At 49.7% G+C, this 20,963-nt stretch overlaps 1 protein-coding gene across 2 annotated transcripts in view; it reads left to right on the plus strand.

The window, feature by feature from the left end:
- Positions 1-20,963, plus strand: part of LOC144658793 (coiled-coil domain-containing protein 63-like) — a 40,788-nt gene that overhangs the window by 17,016 nt on the left and 2,809 nt on the right. Inside the window, exons 6-11 of one of the 2 annotated variants that reach the window (XM_078519274.1) lie at positions 17,011-17,069; positions 17,666-17,715; positions 17,937-18,009; positions 18,801-18,982; positions 19,158-19,392; positions 20,711-20,875. In XM_078519274.1, coding sequence (XP_078375400.1) covers positions 17,011-17,069; positions 17,666-17,715; positions 17,937-18,009; positions 18,801-18,982; positions 19,158-19,392; positions 20,711-20,875 — 764 coding nt within the window. The remainder of the gene's footprint in view (positions 1-17,010; positions 17,070-17,665; positions 17,716-17,936; positions 18,010-18,800; positions 18,983-19,157; positions 19,393-20,710; positions 20,876-20,963) is intronic. The other variant, XM_078519275.1, reaches the window with a different exon arrangement.

Consider the following 20,963-nt stretch of genomic DNA (forward strand, 5'->3'; position numbering starts at 1 on the left):
CAATGAGTTGCCGGAGGGTTGTGCAATCAGGACTTGGCTGGATGACAAACGGGACTTCACCTCCGGCTGCAGACCCGGGAAGCAGTGAGTCTCCTCACTGTGTCTGCGAGGACAAGAGCACCGTGTTGCTGGACAGCCTCGACTGCTGGACACTGATCAAGAATGCGAGGGGAGATCCCCTCTCCAACAATGTTCTCATGGCACTGCGTATTCTTGCATACACCATGACAGTGGACCAACTCCGTATGTTAGCAGGATTCTTGCTTGGAGATGACACGGCAACCTGGTTCCCGCACAGCAGATGGTTGGGGATTGTCAGTGAACTTTTGGCAGGACACCCTTTGCTGCGAGTGGGCTCCCACGTTGATCTGACAAATTTTTTCATGCTGGTCCCAGAGGGTTCGACCCACTTAATGGCTAGTACTGCGCAGGGGCACCTAGTGGCTGCTTGGGAGGTACGCTCCCTCCAGCTGGACTCGCATCCCGAATTCTTTCCTATGGAAATTGTGGCACCGTCCACTGGCCAAGTCCGCAACCAGCTTCCAGAAAAGGTAGAAGTTGAGTGCACTGGACTGGGGGGGCATGATTTAGGTGGACCCATCCCATGGCACCTTTGTATTCGAACTGACAAGTTCAAACAAGGAATCTATGGTCCTTCTATTGCATGCCTTGAAGGCTCGTTATCTGGTGGGCAGCAACAAGCCAAATGCGAGGTTGCCTTAGGCCTCACGAAAGCCATGCATGAGTTCCTCATACTTCATTACTTCGCTACTGACAGTGCCGACAGCTGGGACCTCTTCCTCTCATGCCACCTGCCGAGAAATACCTGGCGATGTGCAGACACTAGAAGAAAAGAAGCGATTAGGATGTTCCAGAAATGTCACGTTGCCCCCTCGTACCGCAGACCTCCCCACAAGATGTGGGTTGACACTATGTCTCTGTATATTGACCTTCTACTAGGTAGGGGAAAACGAAGGTACGTTGATGTAGGGGTGCAACCACCTGATCAGATCCATGTTGCCATCAGAGGGTTTTCTGCAGGTTCGTACAGTGGCCTGTGTTTGTTGCACTTGCTGTGGAAATGTGACAACGTTGAGGCCTCGGGCAAGTTGGGCGGGAATTGCGGTCCCCCCTCAATTGTTGAGATCCATTCCGGCGTCCAAAAGAAAATTTGTGCATCTGGTGCATTTCAAGCCAGATCAATTGTGTTGCTGGTCGGCCTCAAGGGAATTGTTGGACTCCATCGGTTGTGAATACACCTTTGTGGATAATTCCATTGGCCTCCTGAAGGAACATTTTGGCAAGGAGGAACATGCTTACGGGCACTGGGTTAATATCCACTTGGCCACTGGATACCATCAACTGTGGCAACTGTTAGAGCGTTTTCCTGATGCTGCACATCCGCGCAAGCGTGATGCAGCCCCCCTGAGGCTTATCTCGTGGCTAAGCTGCAAGCTCCCCCACACGTGGATGGCCTCATTCAAGAAGTTATGCTGGAATTCGCTCAGCTTGAGCCTGTCCACTCCGATCGCATCTTACGCATCGGTGAGTTTCACCTGGGCAAAGCGCGAGGAGCCCTTTCCACTTGGGATGACATGCGAGACGCTTTGATCTCGGAAATCACCTTGAGCGGCCTCCCCAACCCTGCGGCAGTCGTACTTCGGCTCATGACTATGTTCCTCCAGAGATTACCTCTCCCACGGTTAGTCCATTTCATTGACTTGGTTCTGCCGCAAATGGTACCCTCTGACTCACCTAGCCAACGAGACAGCGATGACGCCATGTGCAGTCTTTTACTGCGCAACCATCAACAGGCGCTTTCTGAAGGTCAACAGAGACAACCCCTCCAGGTTGAACTTGGGAAATTATTTAGCTCGCATTCTGGGATGCTTCATGTCAGTATGAATGTCAATAGTGTCCCCTTTTTGCTCTTTGCCAGTGCGAGTGACTTTTCCCTATCTCCAGTGGCTGATTTCAAAAGCACGAAGTCTGTTAACACAGCCAAGCAAAACGTTGTTCTGGGCCTCAAGAAAGGGTACACCATCCTCCTACATTTTCAGGTAGGTAGTATCCAGTACCACGCTGTGTTGTACCTCATCAAGTCCACGCCAGGCAAGAAAGGTGGTCAGGATCAGCATAAGTTGTGGAAACACGTTGTGCCTACCCACTTAGAGTTTGCCTGGCTGCCCCATGATCTTGCCCATACCTTTTGTGCCAATGCCCTGGATAAGGACCCTAGGCGGCTGTATGCCATGCCAGATTCGGCAATTGACAGCAATGTTCAAGCTGCATGGGTCACGGTGGACCAAATCTATTGGATTGGGGAGTGTAAGAGTGCCCATGAACTGGACGTCTTTGTCAACATGCCTATTGAACGGCTTCGTGTTGGATGTGGTTTGCAGTGCACGCTGCCGCTTCACCCCCTCGGCCCATCCAGCAGACCAAAATTGTTCGCTGCTGCCGTGAACCTCCTGAAATTTGCTATGACATGCCACTTTGTGGACGGCGCCAACCCTGCTGAGGATGCCCTTGCGGCAGCCATTGGACCGGTACTCTGGCAAAATGATGAGCATGTGCTGGCCACCATTTCCTCCCTTGTGCTTGCCCTCTTAGAAGGTCGTACGGACCTTCCAATCAGTGGTGTCTTTGGTGCTGGTAAAACAAGAGCAGCTGCCATCATGGTGGCGGGGCTACTGACTTTCGATCCGACACTGCGCATTCTCATTTTGACCAAAGAAAATACGGCCGCAAAAGCCTTTGCGGATCACTTGATCTCTCTCAGAATGCCTGAACAATTTTATACCAAGATCGGAAGGCTGGTTGGGTACATGGAGCTGAGGAAAAACACTGGAAATAAGACAATGTTAGATCTCCCTGCCGAGCGTCGTACGGATGCTCTGTGGGGAAAACAGATCCTGATTGGGTGTGGAGGGGGATATCAGCAAGAATGCAATCAGGCTTTCAGCCTGATCCCTGGATGGCTTGACTCCACAGACCTGTCGCTGACCGACGAGAGCCAACAGTATGGGAATTTAGAAGAGACTGCCACTGTGGCCAGAACCCCCAGAACCTGCCTACATGTTTGGATGGGAGATCATCGACAAACTCCAGGTGGCCTTAAGAAAACGGAGGAAGCTTATAGATTTCGCCAGAAATTGCAAACAAGGCCACTGGCGCTCAGGTGTGGCACGACATATGTCCAACCTCATGAATTGAAAGGTATTATTGGTGCACACCTGGATGGCCCAGTGGGTTCTCCTTCGCATTGCTTTCGTGAACTGCTCCTGGGCTCTACCCCACAGGATGATCACTCGTCCTGGGACTGTGTCATGACTCTATGGCAACAGATCTGTGGACATGGTGACCCGTGGCTCAGTACGTCAGTCTGCCTTGGTGCCTTTGCTGTTTTGTGGATGGCCACCCTGGGTGAAGGTGTCACTGATATGACTGCTCGCACTCTTCGAGCGGCAGCTGGTCTTGAAGGCAAACACCACTGGGGTCTCATTCTCTCGAGCAGTGCCAGGGTCACCCAGCTGACATACGAGACAGTTATCGGTGTGAGGTATCCTGAACTTGTCAAACGTGATCAAGGTCGTTGGTCTTTTGGTCGTTTCTTGCCAGGTGAAGCACTCATCATGGGAGGATTCATCCCCATCCTCTGGGATGTCCCCAAGTCGAACCTGTGTGCGGTTGAGGATGTTGGTGCGCTGGTAGAGTGGGCCAGGGAGCAACCACTGTTTTGCCCCGATAGTGGCCAAGAGATGGCGGTGCTACACAACCAAAATAAGATGGTGACCCAGTTTGGCATGAGTGCCTGGGTAGCCCAGTCTAACCACAAGGTATATTCCCGCAGTGTGACTTCCTGTGCTGGCATGACAGCTTTCCTGGTCGTGGTCGCCCAAACCAGAATTGGATTTTTGAGTGGAGGGAGGGGTGCGGGTTTCCTCAGGCTCCGTCCTGAAGATCAGATCTCGCAAACAGAGGATGCCTATGCCAGAGCCACCGTTGCTCTCACGAGAGCTCAAGCACAAACCATCCTCTTTGGACCCCTGGACATGAAGGGACTTCCAGGGGCGGCCACCGTCATTGGCAGCCTCGTGTATGGTGTTGGTCACTGCTGGAGAAGCAATATCCAGATGCACTGGAGACATGGCGATCTTCAGCACAGCGATGCGGATGCCGCTGCGCTTGACAAACTTCGTCAGGCATCGAATGAACCCAACGGAAAATTTCCCCCGCTTGCATTATTGGAGTGTGTTTTCGACAAGCAGGAGACCACAAACAAGCTGCGACGCCTTCACCTGATCATTGTCGACCTATGGCGACCGTGGAGAATCAACAGAGAACAAGTGCGGGCGGTGACCAGCTGCCTGCGTCATCGACAGCCTGAACCAAAGGGTTTTGTGAACACTCCCATGGTGCACTCTGGGGGTACGCCCCACCTGCACGAACCAAAGCTGCATGAAAGAAGGTTCATCTACGGCTATGGCCTAGATGGTTCTGACTTCCCCTGCTATCTCATGTGGCCTGAACGGGTGGGTAGTGAGCAATCTGTTGCCCTCCTTGACTCCCAGGCCAACTGGTGGTGTAAGCTCACGGAGGTAGGCTACATGTGTCCTCTGGATCTGCACCACCTGATGGATGCATTCCGAATCACTGCAGAACTCTCATCGGCTCATCTCCGTGAGATTGCCGTTCAGCAACTAGGCCTGTTGGAAGAGGAAGTCACAGCCGACTGCCAGGTTAGTATGGATGCTGCTCGACGGAAAGGCTGGCCTGTGCATGAGGAACAGCCAGTTGACTTGGTAGCACCGGAAGCGGATGTCCGCAACGTTCCTGAGGATGTAATCAGTGTCAGAGGGAGCGAAGTTGATGATGCATCTACCGTGACAAGCTCGAACCAGGATGATACAGGAAGTTCTTCTGACTCCTCTGATGATAGTTCCACTACGGACGAGCCGGCCCCATCAGTTGCATCAGAGGACCATAACATGCTTGTGCAAGCCTATGGTATGACCCAGAACCATTTCACCGTCACACGTCATGCCCTTGTAGGGGGTAGTGCCACTCTCCACATAATGGATATCTACCCAATGCAGTGGCCCCTTGCCAAGATCAAAATTCCTATTGACTACCTTATCCAACGAGTGGAGCGCTTACTGACCGGTTTTGCAAATGAGATCTCGGCCACGCAGTGGTACCCTGCAACCTTTGACAGACGGATCAAGTCCTCTGCCAAGTTTTTGACTGAACGGATTGCGATATATCTGGCCAAAGAGGTTGCGTCAATCCTGCGACCGGTAGTTTCGCACCCACTCCTGACGCAGTTCGACCCGGATTCCAAGCCCCTTCTCACTTCCGATTTTTGGGTCATGCCCATCTACAAGGAGCTGTTGTACTCTGGGTCCAGGCCGCTCCAAGATCGCTCCTCGGAGCTGAAGCGTCCTGCCCCTGGCTTAGTGAAAATTGTGTGCCAAGCTGAGGCAGGAGATGAGCCGGAGGAACCGGTGGACAACCTCGAAGGGCCCGAGAGTAGGGACGAAACAGTATTTGAATGCGGTGAGTCCCATCCAATACATGAATGTATGGTTCCCTGCTCATTGGGCTCCGGTTGTCATGGAGGTCCTAGAGACTAAGAATGAGGACTTTCGCAAGAAATACCCCCGTTGGTTCCCAGAGAGTGGTTCAGCCCGAGCCTCAGGTAGCTACGGACAAAGCAGAGAAAACAGAGAACTAAGTTTCTGCAAAGGAAGGATGGATAGAGATGAATCGCTGCCCACGTTGACCGGGCGACTAAAAGCGGACTGGATCCACCTACCCGTGGACGATGTGTTGGCCCTCTTTCCCACTGTGAGAGAAGGCATTTGCATGGGTGTTTTCCGCCAGAAGGCAGCTGCTACTTGGTTTCGACCTAGACCTACCAAACTCCAGGTTACAGTGCTTATTCCTGGGCCTTTGTCCGTGGATGACTGGCTAGATAAATTAGGCACACTGTCGCATGCCTGGCCACAGCCACATCAGCTGAGGTCCTTGCAGGTCACTCGTGTGTCTGCTCAGGCTTTTGAAGCGGCTCGTGTGTCTGCTGCTGTCAAACACCTATGGCCGGGGTTAAGGCCCCAATGGACCACCATCTACTCCACCCTGAGGCTTGAGTGGCCTGGCGTCTATGACCCCAGTGTCTTGCATGGGAAGTTCTTTGACAACGTGGGCCAGTCTGACCACACGCAGGACTCACAGTACCAGGGCAAACACTGGTGGTGGGTACTTCAGCGATTTCGGGCCAATCAGTATTTCATGGCGCGAAGACTCACTATCAGCGAACCTTGGGGCTTTGGGTCATGGCAAGCCAATATGGTTGAGTTTGAGGATACTCTCAGGCTCGAACGTGCTGAACTTGACTCGTGTGAAGAGGCACGGAAAGCCAACCACCAGTATCGCACTTCGCATGGCACCTATCGTATCAAGCGCACCCAGTGAACGTTGGCGTCGTGCTGACTCACAGGTGCCAGGTTGCTCTGGCAGCTAGGCAGGAATGCCGTGCGAGCAGGAGCTAGCTCAAGAAAAAGTGCGTGGGGGTGCAGTGGATGGGATGTGGGTCATTAGGTCCCCCTTTCTTTCTTCACTTTCTCTCAGGGATAATCTGGTCCGTGCCTTCGCAAACTCGTGGTTTACTTTGTCCACCCCTCTGTCTTCAGTCAGTTAGTGGGCTCTTGCACTGTTTCCAGCAGGGGGATCTCTGCCCCGCGTCATGCAGAGAGCTTACATAGGGATAGATTTGGGCAAAAGGAAGAGTACCGAGTAGGTCCTGCTTTTTCAGGTTGTGTCATGGGCTTTTCTTGCACGACTGTCATGATTTCATGAACCTGGTAGCCGCTGCTTTGGATCGAGCTTTGACCATTGGGAGTCCTCGTTGCAATAGTTGCCTGTCCCCCCCGTTGTTATTAGTTGTTTTGATTGTTTCGGTTTGATCGTTGGGGGTGTTTGTCGATTTGTTTAATGGTGACTCCGGAATACATCCGGTTTCACTACTGAGCGGCTCTGTCGCACGCTCCCTCCTCTGATGTCCGATAGTGGCATCCCTGTGGCGACCTTGCGGCAGATGGCAACCGGGCAGTTGTTGCGCGTGGTCCACACTATCTTGACGATTATCGCTGAGCAAGTGGAAGCTAATCCGCTCAGTCAGGGGAGAGGAGGCACCAGGTACACCCCCTGGATTGTTCGTTGGGCCGACTCTGCTTGGCTCACCTGGTACGCCTGACGCTGATGGACCGTGTGTAGATGCTGATTGGGACTGCTAAGGCTTGCTGAACATATTTTTCCCGGGGACATATTGAGTCGACCTGAGGTCAAGCATGTTCCTGATTTACTGCCATGTACTACATCTGGCTGTGCTGATTGGATGGCTGGTTGCATTGACCGCAGCCTGTCCGACGGGGATTTGAGAAATACATTGGTAGCACCATCGGCTCCCCCTCCTCCTCCTCGTCTTTGGCTCACGATGGTTCAGGAGGCTGGAGAAGAAAAGAAGGCGACTGATGGTTTGGCCGCGTGGAGCGCTGAAGCTACCGAGCTTTGGGGTGATGGGCCTGCACTGTGCTGGCAGCCGGATGGACGGCACCTTCTTCATGGCAGCTGACATGGTTCAGCTTCGTGCACTTTCGCCATAGAAAGGTTGCGAGTGCTAGGAAACCTGACCTTCAGTTTCTTGAGATGACTCTGACCGGAGGTGTAGGGACCGACTGACTCTCCTTGTTCTGATCCAGGGTTTACTGTGCTTGTCTATCCTCTGGTTGTTGATGAGATGGTTTGGCCCCCCAAACAACTTGCTTCCTTGGGTGCCTGGGAGGCGAGGCTTATCACTAAGGGTTGGGTTACCTGTTGACTCCGAGGGTTTTCGATCCAGTGAACCAGGGTAGCCTCTCCTTTAACCACCCTCTGTCTGCTGGTGCTACGCTACCAAAGGTGCTGCGATCTTGCCGGTAACGCCTATTGTCAGGGCATTGGTACTGCGTTTGGGCTCGAAGTGATCACCTGAGCGGAGTCGCCCCTGCCTCAGCGAAGCCACGTTCCGTTGCTAAGGTGGCAAACCACCATCTTGATCCCCCATTGCCTTGGGTTCACCCCCTTGACTTGGACTGACTGGTTGCTTTGTTGTACATCAACTTGGTACGGGGAGGTTCTTTCCTGTCTCGTGTGTCGCTGCTCAGCTGGAGTTGCCGATGGATTGGGTGGATGGTCGTCCGCTGCAAAACCTCACAATGCAGATGCTCTGGAAAATTTTGTTTTTAATCTTTTTGGAGATCGGTCACAAGGCTGGGGCTGGCGGACTCCGCCTCCTACTTCCCCGGTATGTCCCGATGAAACCAGAGGATCCTGAGGAAGAAGAGCCTGATGATGACAAATTTGTTGGACGAGGTTGGTGCGGATGCGCCCTGTGTCACAAGACGAATCTGGAGCAGAAACGCCACCTTCCGGAGAATCCTCGTCTTCGAGCCACCCCCTCCTCGTCAACGCCCAGGGTTAGCGGACCCAGCTTGCCTTGGATTGACGTCAATGATGAACTCGGAATGGCCAGGAGGCCCCTCCGAAATACGACCCTTTTGACCGACCTCGATCAAGAAGCCCTCGAACGAACTAATCCGAGAAGGGGGCTTGTGGTGTGTTTGTGGTCTCCGCCGTGGCTAACTCCCCTGCAGGGGCCAGGTATTGCAAAGAAGACGGGAGCCAATCAGCTTTGTTGTTGACTTCTGGCAAGTTTCTTCTTGACCTTCACAGCGCGGGGGCTGGTGATGCCTGAACATCCTCTTCGACTCGATGCCACACCGCCTATCCCTCTTCTCCTTAAGCAAAATGCTGTGCTCCTTGGTACATCACAAGGCAAGGCAAAGACGGTCATGTGCCTTGTTGAGCAAGTCACGTGCTCATCCGTCTTTTTGTAGGGGCCATGCGTCACTCCAGACGAGCGTATTTCTGCGTGGTGCTGCCAATCCCATCAAGAACATTAGAGCCCACACGAGCCTGCTTGCAGTAGAGCATACTGCCTCTGAGGAAGATGGAGCATCAGGATGTTTATTTGGTGTCGGTTCCCACACGCTATCCATTCTCTTGGTGGCCTGACTTTGACACACGTCACGCTTTGCATAGTTAACTTGGTCTCGTGGTTGTGTTTCCTGGATTGGTTTGTATGCAATTTATCCTGCATCACTATTGCATCCGTGATGGCAAATGGCGCCTGTGTGGAGACGTTCTTGACTAGTGCCCTCATACTGTCACAGTGTGTTCTGTTTGATGATTTGATTCCTCCTTTTCAGTGTGACTCATTGTCCAACCGGCATGATTTGTAGGCTTTTGACCAATCATTCAGTTACATTCTCGATCGTTTCCAAACCACTGATTGGACTCTTCGAGCTACGGATGCCGATAGCATCAAGGCCATGCCGATACCTTGCATCCACATCCTCGTCGGAAGTTTGCTGCGTGGAGTTGGCATTGCGCTCGAGCCTCATCATGTCACCGGTGATAAACCGTTTCAAGAAGCAGAAGGAGGTTTGGCCACGTTTGACACCCACGAGGCTGATGGTGTGCTCGGAGTTGAGATTGAAGAAAATCCACCACCATGGAGACGATCTGATTGCTCTGAGCCACGACCCAGGGAACCTAGTTCTCCTCCGCCCAAACGGGCCAGAAAATAAAGTGAAATGCTCATTCTGACGCTTGGTGTCTTTTTGATTTGCACATAACGACTGTGCCAGACAAGGTGAAAAGACCTTATAAGTTTCTCTCATAACGCCAGTTGTCAATGAAATCACAAATGATGTCATTGCAGCCCTTGCACTCTTTGAGTTGTCAGGTACGCCTGCCGCCCACACGTCTTTGCATCGCTGTGCCGCAACCCTGGGAACATGGGTGTCCATCCGCGATGGTTGGAAACCATGGGACGGTCTCAGGTGTCCATCCGCGATGGCTGGAAACCATGGGACGGTCCAGGCACGGGCTGAGGCTTTCCGCTTCGATGGCATGAAGGTCAGTTATACGGCTCAACTCTTCTGCCTCCTGGCATGATTTTGTCACTCCATGGGTCATGGAGCAACATGGCGATGGGTTCTGCTCATCGTCGCTCGGCTTGCCGTTTTTTGTCTGTTGTTTTTTGGCCCGAGATTCTGCGTCTAGGTGGCAGGCGCTGCCTCAGGAAACACGCTCCGTTGGCAAGTACGGTTGGCTCCTTAAAACGGGCCGCGGGGTGTGTGGTCCTCGCTCATGCCGATGAGAGATCGATAACCGCACGAAGACCACCACTCCAACGACAGGGATGCGGGTCGTCGGTGATGTGCAAGATGATTGACGAGGTGCACTTGGAGGAGACTGATGCGAGTGGGTCTAGAGACCCCCTTGCCGGCAAGTGTTCCTACGCCCTCTTCCTAAGCTGCCTCCACACGAGGGTGCCCTCAGTTCTGAATGAGCTGCCGGCAAGCCTCATCTGAAGACTCGACAAGAGGGACATGACCAAATGGGTGAGTGGATCCAGCCTTCCCCTGACCCTGTGTGTACTTTATCGGAATGCCATACATCTGACGCCCTATGGATGCATCCCCGCTGGAAGGGATGCCTGTCTCGCTCTGCTACTGCATTGGCAAGATCCATAAAAAGATGCACTACATGGTAAGGGATACGATGGATGCCTGCATGAAGCGTGCGGGTGTTCACTTGATGTCCTCCGGTGTATAACCGAATGCAACTTCGCCCAGCCATGGTACGTGTTTGCCGTGCTTGCTTTTCCCTGCCACCTCGAGGCTGCTGGAATCCCTCCCGAAATCTGATCTTGTAGACCCTGGGGAGAATCCTTGGAGGTGTCGATTGCTTGGGAGCGGCTTCCTGATGCTAGATGTGCAAGCGTGAAATGTGTAAAAGGTGGTATCTGTGCAAACAGGAGGTTTGGCACTCCCACCTGATCTGCGGCTTACCATTCACTTTCTTGGTGCATTGGGAAGAATGCGGAGTTTGTGTAGATTGCATCAAGGAGCACTGGCTTTTCAGTCATTGAGGAACATTGGCTTTTCAGTCATTGGCCTTGTAGAGAGGTAGAAGTCTTGGAAGAGGAAGATGTTCTGGGAGATCGAGGACTGAGTGTTTTTAGGTTGCGCGCCGTTTCACGTCTCACTTTGTGTTGTACGCTGTACAAGAAACAGGCTACCCAGTTTCCACTCAGTGTGTTTGGTTTTCGGTGTGTGTCTGGTTGGTGTTGCGTTGTTGGTTTTGCTTGGTTGCTGTTTGTGTTTGTTTTCTTTTGTTGTTTGATTCTGCCTGGTGGAATCGTGGCATTGTGGAAATAAGTTACAAATGGCTTCTAATGGTGTTGCGATCGGCACAGCTGGGGATGGCGCGTTCGGCTAACGAGGAAAAAAAATCGCGCAAAATGTCAACCCCTCTCCTCCTTGATGAACAACGCTGTTCGCTGGCTCCGAGCCCAGGCCCCCGCCAGCTCAACGCGACGAAAGGGATAAAGTCTGTTATCCCATCTGGTCCTCATGCCCTTTTTCTGCGGCAACATTCTCTTCCTCAGTGTGGAATTTATCAAAGCCCGACACAAGCTAAATGAAGAAAAGTCCGTCCAACCCATGCGCAACTCAGTTTCCGCAACAACAAAGCGGAGCTGCGCATCCCACGACCCTCCATCCCCTTCATGCCAGCTCACAACAGGCACCGCAAGCGGGGTCCAGCTCCCTCCAAACACCTGCCGCTCCACACAACGCCCCATACTGCTAGAGGGCTTTGAACCCGACCCTCCTAGCATTTCACACCCACCAACCTGCTTCTGCAAAGAGGTCAAAGCCCGAAGAGGCCTGCTCTGAGACTCCTGCCTCCCCTGTATCTGGATGGCCTCCCCTTCAGGGCCGCTTTCTCCTGCCCCTCCCAGCCACTCTCTCTACCCGTCGTCCGATCCCCCTTACTGCCTTTCGCACACTGCAGGGGCCCACCCCATGAACGTGGCTCCTCCTCCGGCTGGTAGCTGCAGGCGTACGCAGAATCAGGAAAGGCAAGCGTTCGGGTCCTTCCTATGCTGATATTACAAAATGGGCCGCGTGGGGGCACAAAAAAGGCTAAAGCAGGCTAGAAGGGTCAAAAAGGTCTCAACCCTAAAGGCAACAAGGGGCCAAAAAGGACAAGAAGGGCGCATACGCCGGGCCCATCCTGGAAGGTGGCAGAGGGTCCAGCCAAAGGGGGACTAAAATGACCGATTTTTCCCCATCTCTTTCTGCCACTTCCTCCTGTTTCAATTCTTTCCACTCCTCCCACCTTGGCTCATCCGTTTCACCGCCTCTTGCCTCTTTTTCCCACCCTTTCTCCTGCCTACCCTCACTCTGCTTCCTCTCGCCAACAAGGGACCCAGTCGGGTCATTCCGGCCCACTCCGGTCCTTGGCTTCCCCTCTTCGCTACGACCCAGTCGGTCATTCCGGCCCACCCGGTCTATGGCGTGTTTTTCTCTCTCTCTGCCTCGGGTAGCTTGGGCTCAGTCGGTCATTCCGGCCCACCCTGTCCCCTGCTGCCTCAGTTTTTGTTTGCACTTTTCTTCTCTCTGCTTCTCCACCACCGCCTTGACTCAGTCGGTCATTCCGGCCCACTCGGTCTTTGGCAACTCCTCGCTCTTCCTTGCTTCCTTCCTCCCCTTTTCTACAGTTTCCCCAAACCTGAATCTCAGTCGGTCATCCCGGCCCACCTCGGTTCTTGGCATGCCTCTTGTCTGGCTCTCCCACTCGCCTTGCCTCCTCTGTCACCATCTTCCCACTCTTCTCCACACGCTCGGACCAATGGGTCTTTCCGGCCCACGGCCTTTTGCAAACTTCCTCTCTCTTCCTTGCTTCCGCCTTCCTCCCCTCTTTTACCCAAGCCTGGAATCCAGTGGGTCATTCCGGCACACTCGGTTCTTGGCTACCTCCCCACCTTTTGTCCTCTTCAACCTTCCCTGGACTCCTTGTTATCATGCCACTACCCAGTCGGTCATTCCGGCCCACTCGGTTACTGGCTTCACCTCGGAACATTGCGCGGGGCAAGCGGTACGGGAACGCCGCGCTGGTGATTGCAAGGTGTGATGCATCCGGCTTGTGTGTCTTTCCCTCCCTTCCCGTCTTTGGGCTTTTCGTTCTCCTTTGTCGACTTTGTAGTTTTTGACGGATGTCCGGATGATCTTTCCAAGAACTCACTGCTCTCATTGAATCTGACGCCAACCCCAAATTCCTGGCTTGCCATCTCTGTTTTGATTGCCCTCACAAAGCGCAAGGTTGTCTGGCCATCCCTGCAGATCACGTCGTTTGCCCCTTGCAAATATACGATAGTGCCTTGTTAGATTCTCAAAGTCTTGGCCTTGGTCACTGTTGCCATCACTACTTTGGTTTTCCCATTCGGGAATCCGATCTTTTCCACCTAGTACAATCCACCATAACGCCAGCCTTTCCAAAGGCTTGTTTGATCTGATGCTGTAAAGCCAGCCTGAGCGATCCTATCATGATAGGACTCTTGGGCAAAGAAACGCAAACAAACGGCTTCGACCATGCTGCGTTGTGGGTCGTGCAAAACGCTTATACAAGCGGATACCTATAGGCCTCTTTGATCCGAACCGGCCGCTCTTCTGAGTCACTTCCCACCGAGTTGTCCTCCTCCCCACTCCCGCGCCTCCACTTCCTCCCAGCCACACCCCCAGCCGGTCATTCCGGCCCACCTCGGTTACTGGCTTCCTTTTCACCTGTTTTCTGGGTGTCGCCCACCCCTCCTTATTTCTCCTTCCTCCCTGCGCAGTGACTCTGTCACTGACTTCCCCTTCTTTCTGCGCGCCGCCCGGTTGCCATGGAGATCCAAAAGGATCTGCGCTACGGAGCTACCAAATGTTGATCCAAAGCGATCGATGAAGCTACTTCATGGGGTCCAAAAGTGACCTGTTGCTCTCCCCCACGGTCCCATTGGTCTCGACTGTCTTTGATTTAGTTCAAATGACTGGCGATGCCTCTGGCCCCGTGCCCCATTACAACGTTGGGACACACCACCTGGGCTGTTGCCCGTTGTGGTGTCTCCTTAGTGATCGAGTGCTCCCCACTTTCTTTCACGTCCTATCCCCTTTACAGGTCAGCTCGCTGATCCTTCGTTTTTCGTGTCCCTCCCCGTCCTCCTCTTTGGTAGTCTTGTGTCGAATGCCTGGCTGCGCCTCGTATCCGATGTACCTGACGGCCCTTCTGAGCGGACTTGGAGGTGGCGAGGTCTTGCTAGGCCTGGCTGCGCCTCGTTTCACGGTTAATCTTGCACGTTTTCACGCCACATCCGACATCGTAATGTTGCTTCGGTCTCTACAATCCTGGCATGCGGCTTTTCATCATAGTCCCGGATTTGTATTGTTTTGGCTCTACATCCTGGCACTTTGCATTTTAAATCTTCGGACGGCCTTTCGAGTTTTTTGTTGGTGTTTCCCCCCCCTTCCCCCTTCATTTTCATCACTTCCGTGCGCCCAGTCTTCCGCGCAAGGTCGACCCAAGCACGCCTTTTGGATTCCACCCTTTGATGCGCCTTGCCAATGGGTTTGATGCCCGGCACCGTATCCATTTGGACTCCTTCATCCATCCATTCGATGGACCCAGCCAATGAGTTTGATGCCCGCTCTAGCATCCTGTCCATCTTCCCGTCCCCCTGTGGAGGAATTTGTTGCTGCCGCCTTTTTGTTGCTTAATCTGCTTTTGCAAAATTGTAAAGTCATGGCCTGTCCACGCGACTTCCATCACCACTTTTGTGTAGCTGATTGCAAGCAAGCTCCGCCCGGGATCTCATCTAAGCAAGCATAGAGCAAAAAAAAACGGGTGGTATAGGTCGGCGTCCATTGCATTGGAGGCGACCTGTCCAAACTTGTGTGTGCTGTGCCATCTGTGAGAAACGGTAGAGTTGCACAAGTTAGAAGTGCATCATCCGGGGAGGTATGCTGTAAAATCATGAGGGGGGAGGATGAGGGTCGGGTCAGCGGCGATTGGGGGTGCTGACGGGGTGAGAGAGAGCAGTGGTGGATGGAGGGGGAGGTGGAGGAGGACATCGGAGCCTGCTAGAGATGGGAGGTAGGAATAGCTAGAAATGCGGAAGGGTATCCCAGGCAAGCGCTGGAGTTCGGAGAGCGTGGCCTGAGCCTCAGCGGGATGGAGTCCGGGAGGTGATGTAGGAAGGGAGGTCTGGCTACAAAGAGGCTGGCCGCAATGTGACTCATCACCGGGCCCATCCTGATGGATCGGTGCGCTGGCTGGCCTGCCGGGCAGGACACAAAGGCGAGGTGGTGAGTGTTAGGGTCGGTGGTGGCGCATCCGGGACTGGAGTAGAGTGGAGAAAGTCCGGTTTTAACTTTTTTGTTGCCAAACTCCTCTGTCCCTTGTGTCATACGCACACACCCTATTCTGTCCTCCCTTCTTCCCCCGCGCCACCCGTCACGAGCATACATCCACGGCACATGGCGCAGTCATTGGTACCTTCCCAGTGGCCTCTCGTTACGCATACACCAAAACCTCGGCCGGAAGCTGCCATTTACGACCCCTTCCTTTTCCTGCATGCAGCTCATCCCTTTAAATCATCTTCGGATTTGAATGAATCGGTGTTTCGCTTTGCTTGCTTTGTCGATCCGTCTTTACGGTTTCTCGAATCTCTAATTTGCATCCGATGGTGGCGATGAGTGCCTCGTTCACTCCCGCTGACGGAAGGGCGCTCCCCGCCTCGATCAATCAGCAAGCGTCCAGCCAAAAAAAAATTAGTCCGCAAATGAGGCTTCAACGTCGACGCATCCACTGATCATAGAGGCGAGAGGCATGTCATCTGTGAGGGCCTGTGCAGTGTCAGTACCTAAAGAGGAGGAGGGGAAAAGCCACTGGAAGATATCAAGCCCCTTAGACATGATTGAGGCTTCGTGGAGTTGAAGAACCGAATCAGGAACAAGCTTGAAACAAGATTACCTATGAATGGGAGTGGCGAAATACTTCTGCAAAGCGCTGAAAGAGGGATGGTGTCTGCGGTTCAGCATGGACCATGGGGGCGTCTGGAGCAGGGCGGGTGGGTGGGTGGATGGTGGGTCGCAGATGGGTGGAGGTGGAGGGTCGGATAGAGGGTGTTAAAGGGAGGCAAGTGTGTGTGGTGAGGTGGAGGTGTCCATTGGATCCGATGAGAGTCCTGTGCAGGGGTCATGTTGTATCAAGAGGCGAGCCCTGCCTGATGTACGAGACGAGCCTCTCCAGGATGATGAATGCAGCTGCCTCCTGCTCAGATGGCAAACCAAGATGGCGATGCTGGGATGGAGACTATGCCATGGATTTCAACATCATACCCAATGAACTGACTATGGATACCTCATGCTTCCTCCAGGAGTTCTACACATGAGTGCGTTGGGCCGCTTCGGACGTTTCACCCTCTTCTCACCCCGCGTTTCACATTCCAAACATTTGCCGATTTTTGTCTTTTGTTTGTTTTGTGTTTTGTTTGTTTGTTGCTTTGTTGTGTTTTTGGTTCCTGTTTTGCAAGTGTCTCGGAACCCGAAATTCTCCGCGCAGTTTAGACCTCGATGACCGACAAGGCTTGATCGCCTGTCGCTGCCATGCAGCAAAAAAAAAAATGTGCAAGGGTCATAGCTGCATCTTGAGCCCGAGCCATCGCCTCAAAGGACAAGATCGGTGACGTTAGGATCCGCTGCGGAACATCGGCAGATTCCTTTGGTGCAGGTGTCTCAGGCTGATCGGAGGGAAAGGAGGTGGAGGAGGAGGGGAGCTGTTTGTTTTGGAGGAGGGGGAGGGGACGCTGGGTAGTCAGGGACAATGTGATTTGAAAGGCTTCTTGGGGAGGAGACGGGCAGAGGATATGTGTGGCTGGAGGTGGTTTGAATGTGCTTGAGTTCACCTATAATGATTCATATGAGAAAAAAAAAATGATCTTGAAACTGGTTTGAAAATTTTCAAACCAAAACCATAAATTCAGATCAGTATCAACCCAACATTTTTTGATTGCAGATGAACTCAAGGAGCAGCTTGAGGATGTCAACCAAGACATAAGAGCACTTGATGATCAGGTTAGAATGTGCAGAAATCTGTCTTGAAGCCTTTTTGTTTGTCTGACAAGCCAATTGAAAAAAAAAAGAAAATACCCATACCTCCCTTGAAAGGCTAGAGGGTCACAGAAACCCTGAGTTTATTTGTTATGGTTATCCTAGAAAAAAAGGTGGCCATATTTTGACTACCAGTAATTTCAAGCAGGAGACATTTATTGTTGTCAGAGTATTGTCTGGATGTTTCAATGCAATGATATTGGTCAATCTGTTAAAGAAAAAAAGATTGCCATCCATTGTTCTCAGTTTTTTGCTTGGTCCGCTTTCTTCCAAGTTGCTCGGCTGAAGGAGTCACATTGTAAGGGAGGGTTGTGTTGGTACACAATATGAGTAAACTGATGGTGTTTTTTATGGAATTTTTATGCCCCCCCCCCCATACCTTCTTTCTCACTGGGAGATGCCACAGTACCCCCTTAAAATCGCCATAGCCCCCCTCTTCATAAATTATGAACTCTTGATCCCTACGTTTTTAAGAGGAACTCACTACGATTTGTAGAGTATATTGTATTTTAAAGTATTTGTTGTCAGTTATTAAAGTTCTTTTTTAATGAATTTTGTAGATACGCGTCACTGAGAAGAAGGTTAAACAACAAAGAAAAAATATGGGAGGGTAAGGAAACAGTTTGTTGCTATATTTTGTATTTTATTGCTACATTTTTTATATATTTTTAGGTAACCTTTTTTTATAGAAATAAATTTTTTACTACAAAATTAGTATCCTTTTGTTCTAGAAACAAAATAGCACCATCACAAGTGTTTTGTTGTACTAGCTTGTCTTAAGAGCTAAAATAACTGTATGACAGAAGAACTTTGCATGATTTATTCCTGTAGTGTTCACAATAGTCACCTGCAGAACAAGAGGACTCAGAAGTATATCAGAGTTCTTGAAAACAGATTAGACAAGGTAAAGGTGTCTCTTAAAGTGCATATTGAAGTAAAAATATTTGCTGCTTATTTTGAAGGCTTTCAAAATAAAGAAGAATGGCATTTTCTGTTTTGAGATATATTTTAAGTTTTGGAGACATTTATGTTTTTGTATTATGGAAATGAGGAAAGTGATGACACCATTAATCGTTCCACAAAAAGATATAAAACTGAATCAAGAGTTTCTCAAGAAATATTAGAGCAGTAAACAATAAAGCTGGTAAATTTTGAGATGTTTTGATGATTCTTTTGTGATGTACATTTCTGGTGCCAAGTTTGAAGAACACTGCTTTCTAGAGATACTCTTGATTCAGTGTTTTACCTTTTGGTGGAATGATCATGAGGTCACCACTTTCCTCATTTACACAATACAAAAACATAACTACAATGTATCTCTAAAACTAAAAGTGATGTTTCAAAATGAAAAACGCCATTCTTCTTTATTTTGAAAAGCTACAAATATTTTTTACTACCAATTTTTAGAGTGCTAAGTACTATAAAAGATGAAATTCGCATCTTTTCTTTCGTAGTTGTTTTAAAATACTAACAAGTACACTATATGAGAAGAAAAATGCTGTTTACTGTTTTCCAATATCTCTTTTCTTTCCAGAGATATTCAAACAGGGTTGTCATGGTAACTCTATGGGCTCAGTTCTTAGTGCACGGACAAACGTCAAAGCAATTTTTTTGTGCCAAATGGAGTTAATTGTTTATACACGTAATTAAGTTATTTTTATTTCAATAATTCTGTATGACTTTTTTTCTGTGCAGGCCAAAATAGACTTTAACAGTTGCTTGTCAGAGAATGGGAAACTGCGTGAAACATTTGATCACATGCGACTGGAAAAGAAGACTTTTGACACCATTCGCTTGAAACTAGAGAAGGAATTAGTGGAGAATAAACAGAAAATCATGGAGGGAATTGAAACATCAACAGCAGCTTATGAGGCTCGGTTAGTATAAACAAATTATGTCTGAAAGCAAATTATGATAGAGAATACTTACAGTCAAGAAGCAAAGTGGTGGCAAGGTTCAAAGGGTGGCAGTTATTAAATTAAAATATAGCTCCCTGCTGTTGTTTTATTTTTTAACATTGGTATAAAATTAAGTATATGTGTGCTTTTGTAGAGATGAAGCCCAGGGGAAGATGATGGCATTGAAAGAGAAAGCTGATAAAGATTTAGCTCAGTATAACACTGAACTCAAGGAGCTCATGCGCATCATTGAACATGATCGCAAACTGAAGGAATTCATGAGGATAAAAAGTGAGGAGAGAGCTGAAATGATGGAGGGTGAATTGTCATCACAGAGAAAGAAAAAGGACGAGAAAGAAAGAGGAGACAAAGCTGAGGAAACAATTGAGGTAGGTATGATTGCGTTTGACGGCAGGAGAACGCATCCTAATCTTGTGGTTCCGTGGTTGTCATGTGAACACGCAAGCAAAAGTCGTTCTATGTGTCGTTCTATGTATGTATGTATGTATGTATGTATGTATGTATGTATGTATGTATGTATGTATGTATGTATGTATGTATGTATGTATGTATGTATGTATGTATGTATGTATGTATGTATGTTTTTTTTTTTTTTTTTTTTTTTTTTTTTTTTTTTGTTTGTTTGTTTGTTTGTTTGTTTGTTTGTTTGTATGTATGTATGTATGTAGTTGTGTATGTATGTATGTATGTCGGTATGTGGCAGGTTGGCCTCGATCTCATGTGATTAGACATTACAAAGCAATTAATTGCATCACAGCAACGTCAACAATGACATTGAGCCACAAAGACAGCGCGCAAAAACAATTCATGAAGCCGTTAACGGTAGGTTGTAAACAATTTTTGTGTTCGACGGTAGGAGAACAAATCCTAATCGAGAAGTGGCGTGTGGTCCCGTGGCTGTCCAGTTAAAGTAATTCTATGTGCCGTTCTATGTATCTTGGTATGTGGCAGGTTGGCTAATAAATGATGTCACAGTTTCTTTGCCAGAGACCCTGGGAACAAGGTTGATTCAATCTAACGATCTTCTTCGGTTTGCGTTTTCAAGTTTGCCCTGTGAGTTGTGCTGAAAAATTTCGGCAGTGCTCCCTTCAACAGTAGTAAAAAAATTGCTGTGCTTCCTCGTGCGCTGTTGGATTGAGATTGTTTCACTGATAGTTTCAAGTGATGTTGGATGTGCGCTTTATGTTGCACGTGTGGTCGTTTCAAATTTGTATGACGATATAAACAGTCGCGTAACTCAGTTTACATTTGCTAGCCTAATCTTGTGTACCTATCTTGGGTCGAACACACTCTCCTAATCTCTGATTATTACTAGTATTATAATGCAATCTCCTACACAGACAACTTTTTGGTTCTTTTGATTCCTGTAGAAAGCTCAGCTGCATATGGAATTAACATTGTCTGTACAAAACCTTCACACTTTTCATATCCTGCTGAGTTTCTAAGAATTGCCACAAATTCCTACTTTACATCTGACGGCTTTTTGTATTCTAAGAAAAATGGTCAGGGTGGTTAAAAGGAATGTAAGGTGCTATAAAAAGAGCATGAAATGGTGACAATAATAGATACTATGAATACAGCTGAGTGACTTGCATTCAAATTCAGGCCTTTTTTATTTTACTCTTTGTAGTTTGTGTGAAAGTTGTCAAATGAAGTGGTATTGTTTGATGTGTTATTGCATTTTAGTCATACGAGGCAGCTTTCCAGACAATCAAGGAAGCCACTGGTATTGAAGATATTGATCTGTTGGTAACCAAGTTCATTGAAGTAGAGGACAAGAATTTTGCGCTGTTCAACTATGTTAATGAACTCAATAATGAAATTGAGCAATTGCAAGAGCAAATTAATGAGGTAAAGACTTACTGAACACACTTAATAAGATTTTGCTTTTTTTATTGCATATTTTTAATTGTTAACTCAAATAGTATGACACATAAAG

The sequence above is a fragment of the Oculina patagonica genome, chromosome 6 (assembly GCF_052425735.1).
Source record: "Oculina patagonica isolate OP01 chromosome 6, crgOcupat, whole genome shotgun sequence".
Classification (NCBI taxonomy): domain Eukaryota; kingdom Metazoa; phylum Cnidaria; class Anthozoa; order Scleractinia; family Oculinidae; genus Oculina; species Oculina patagonica.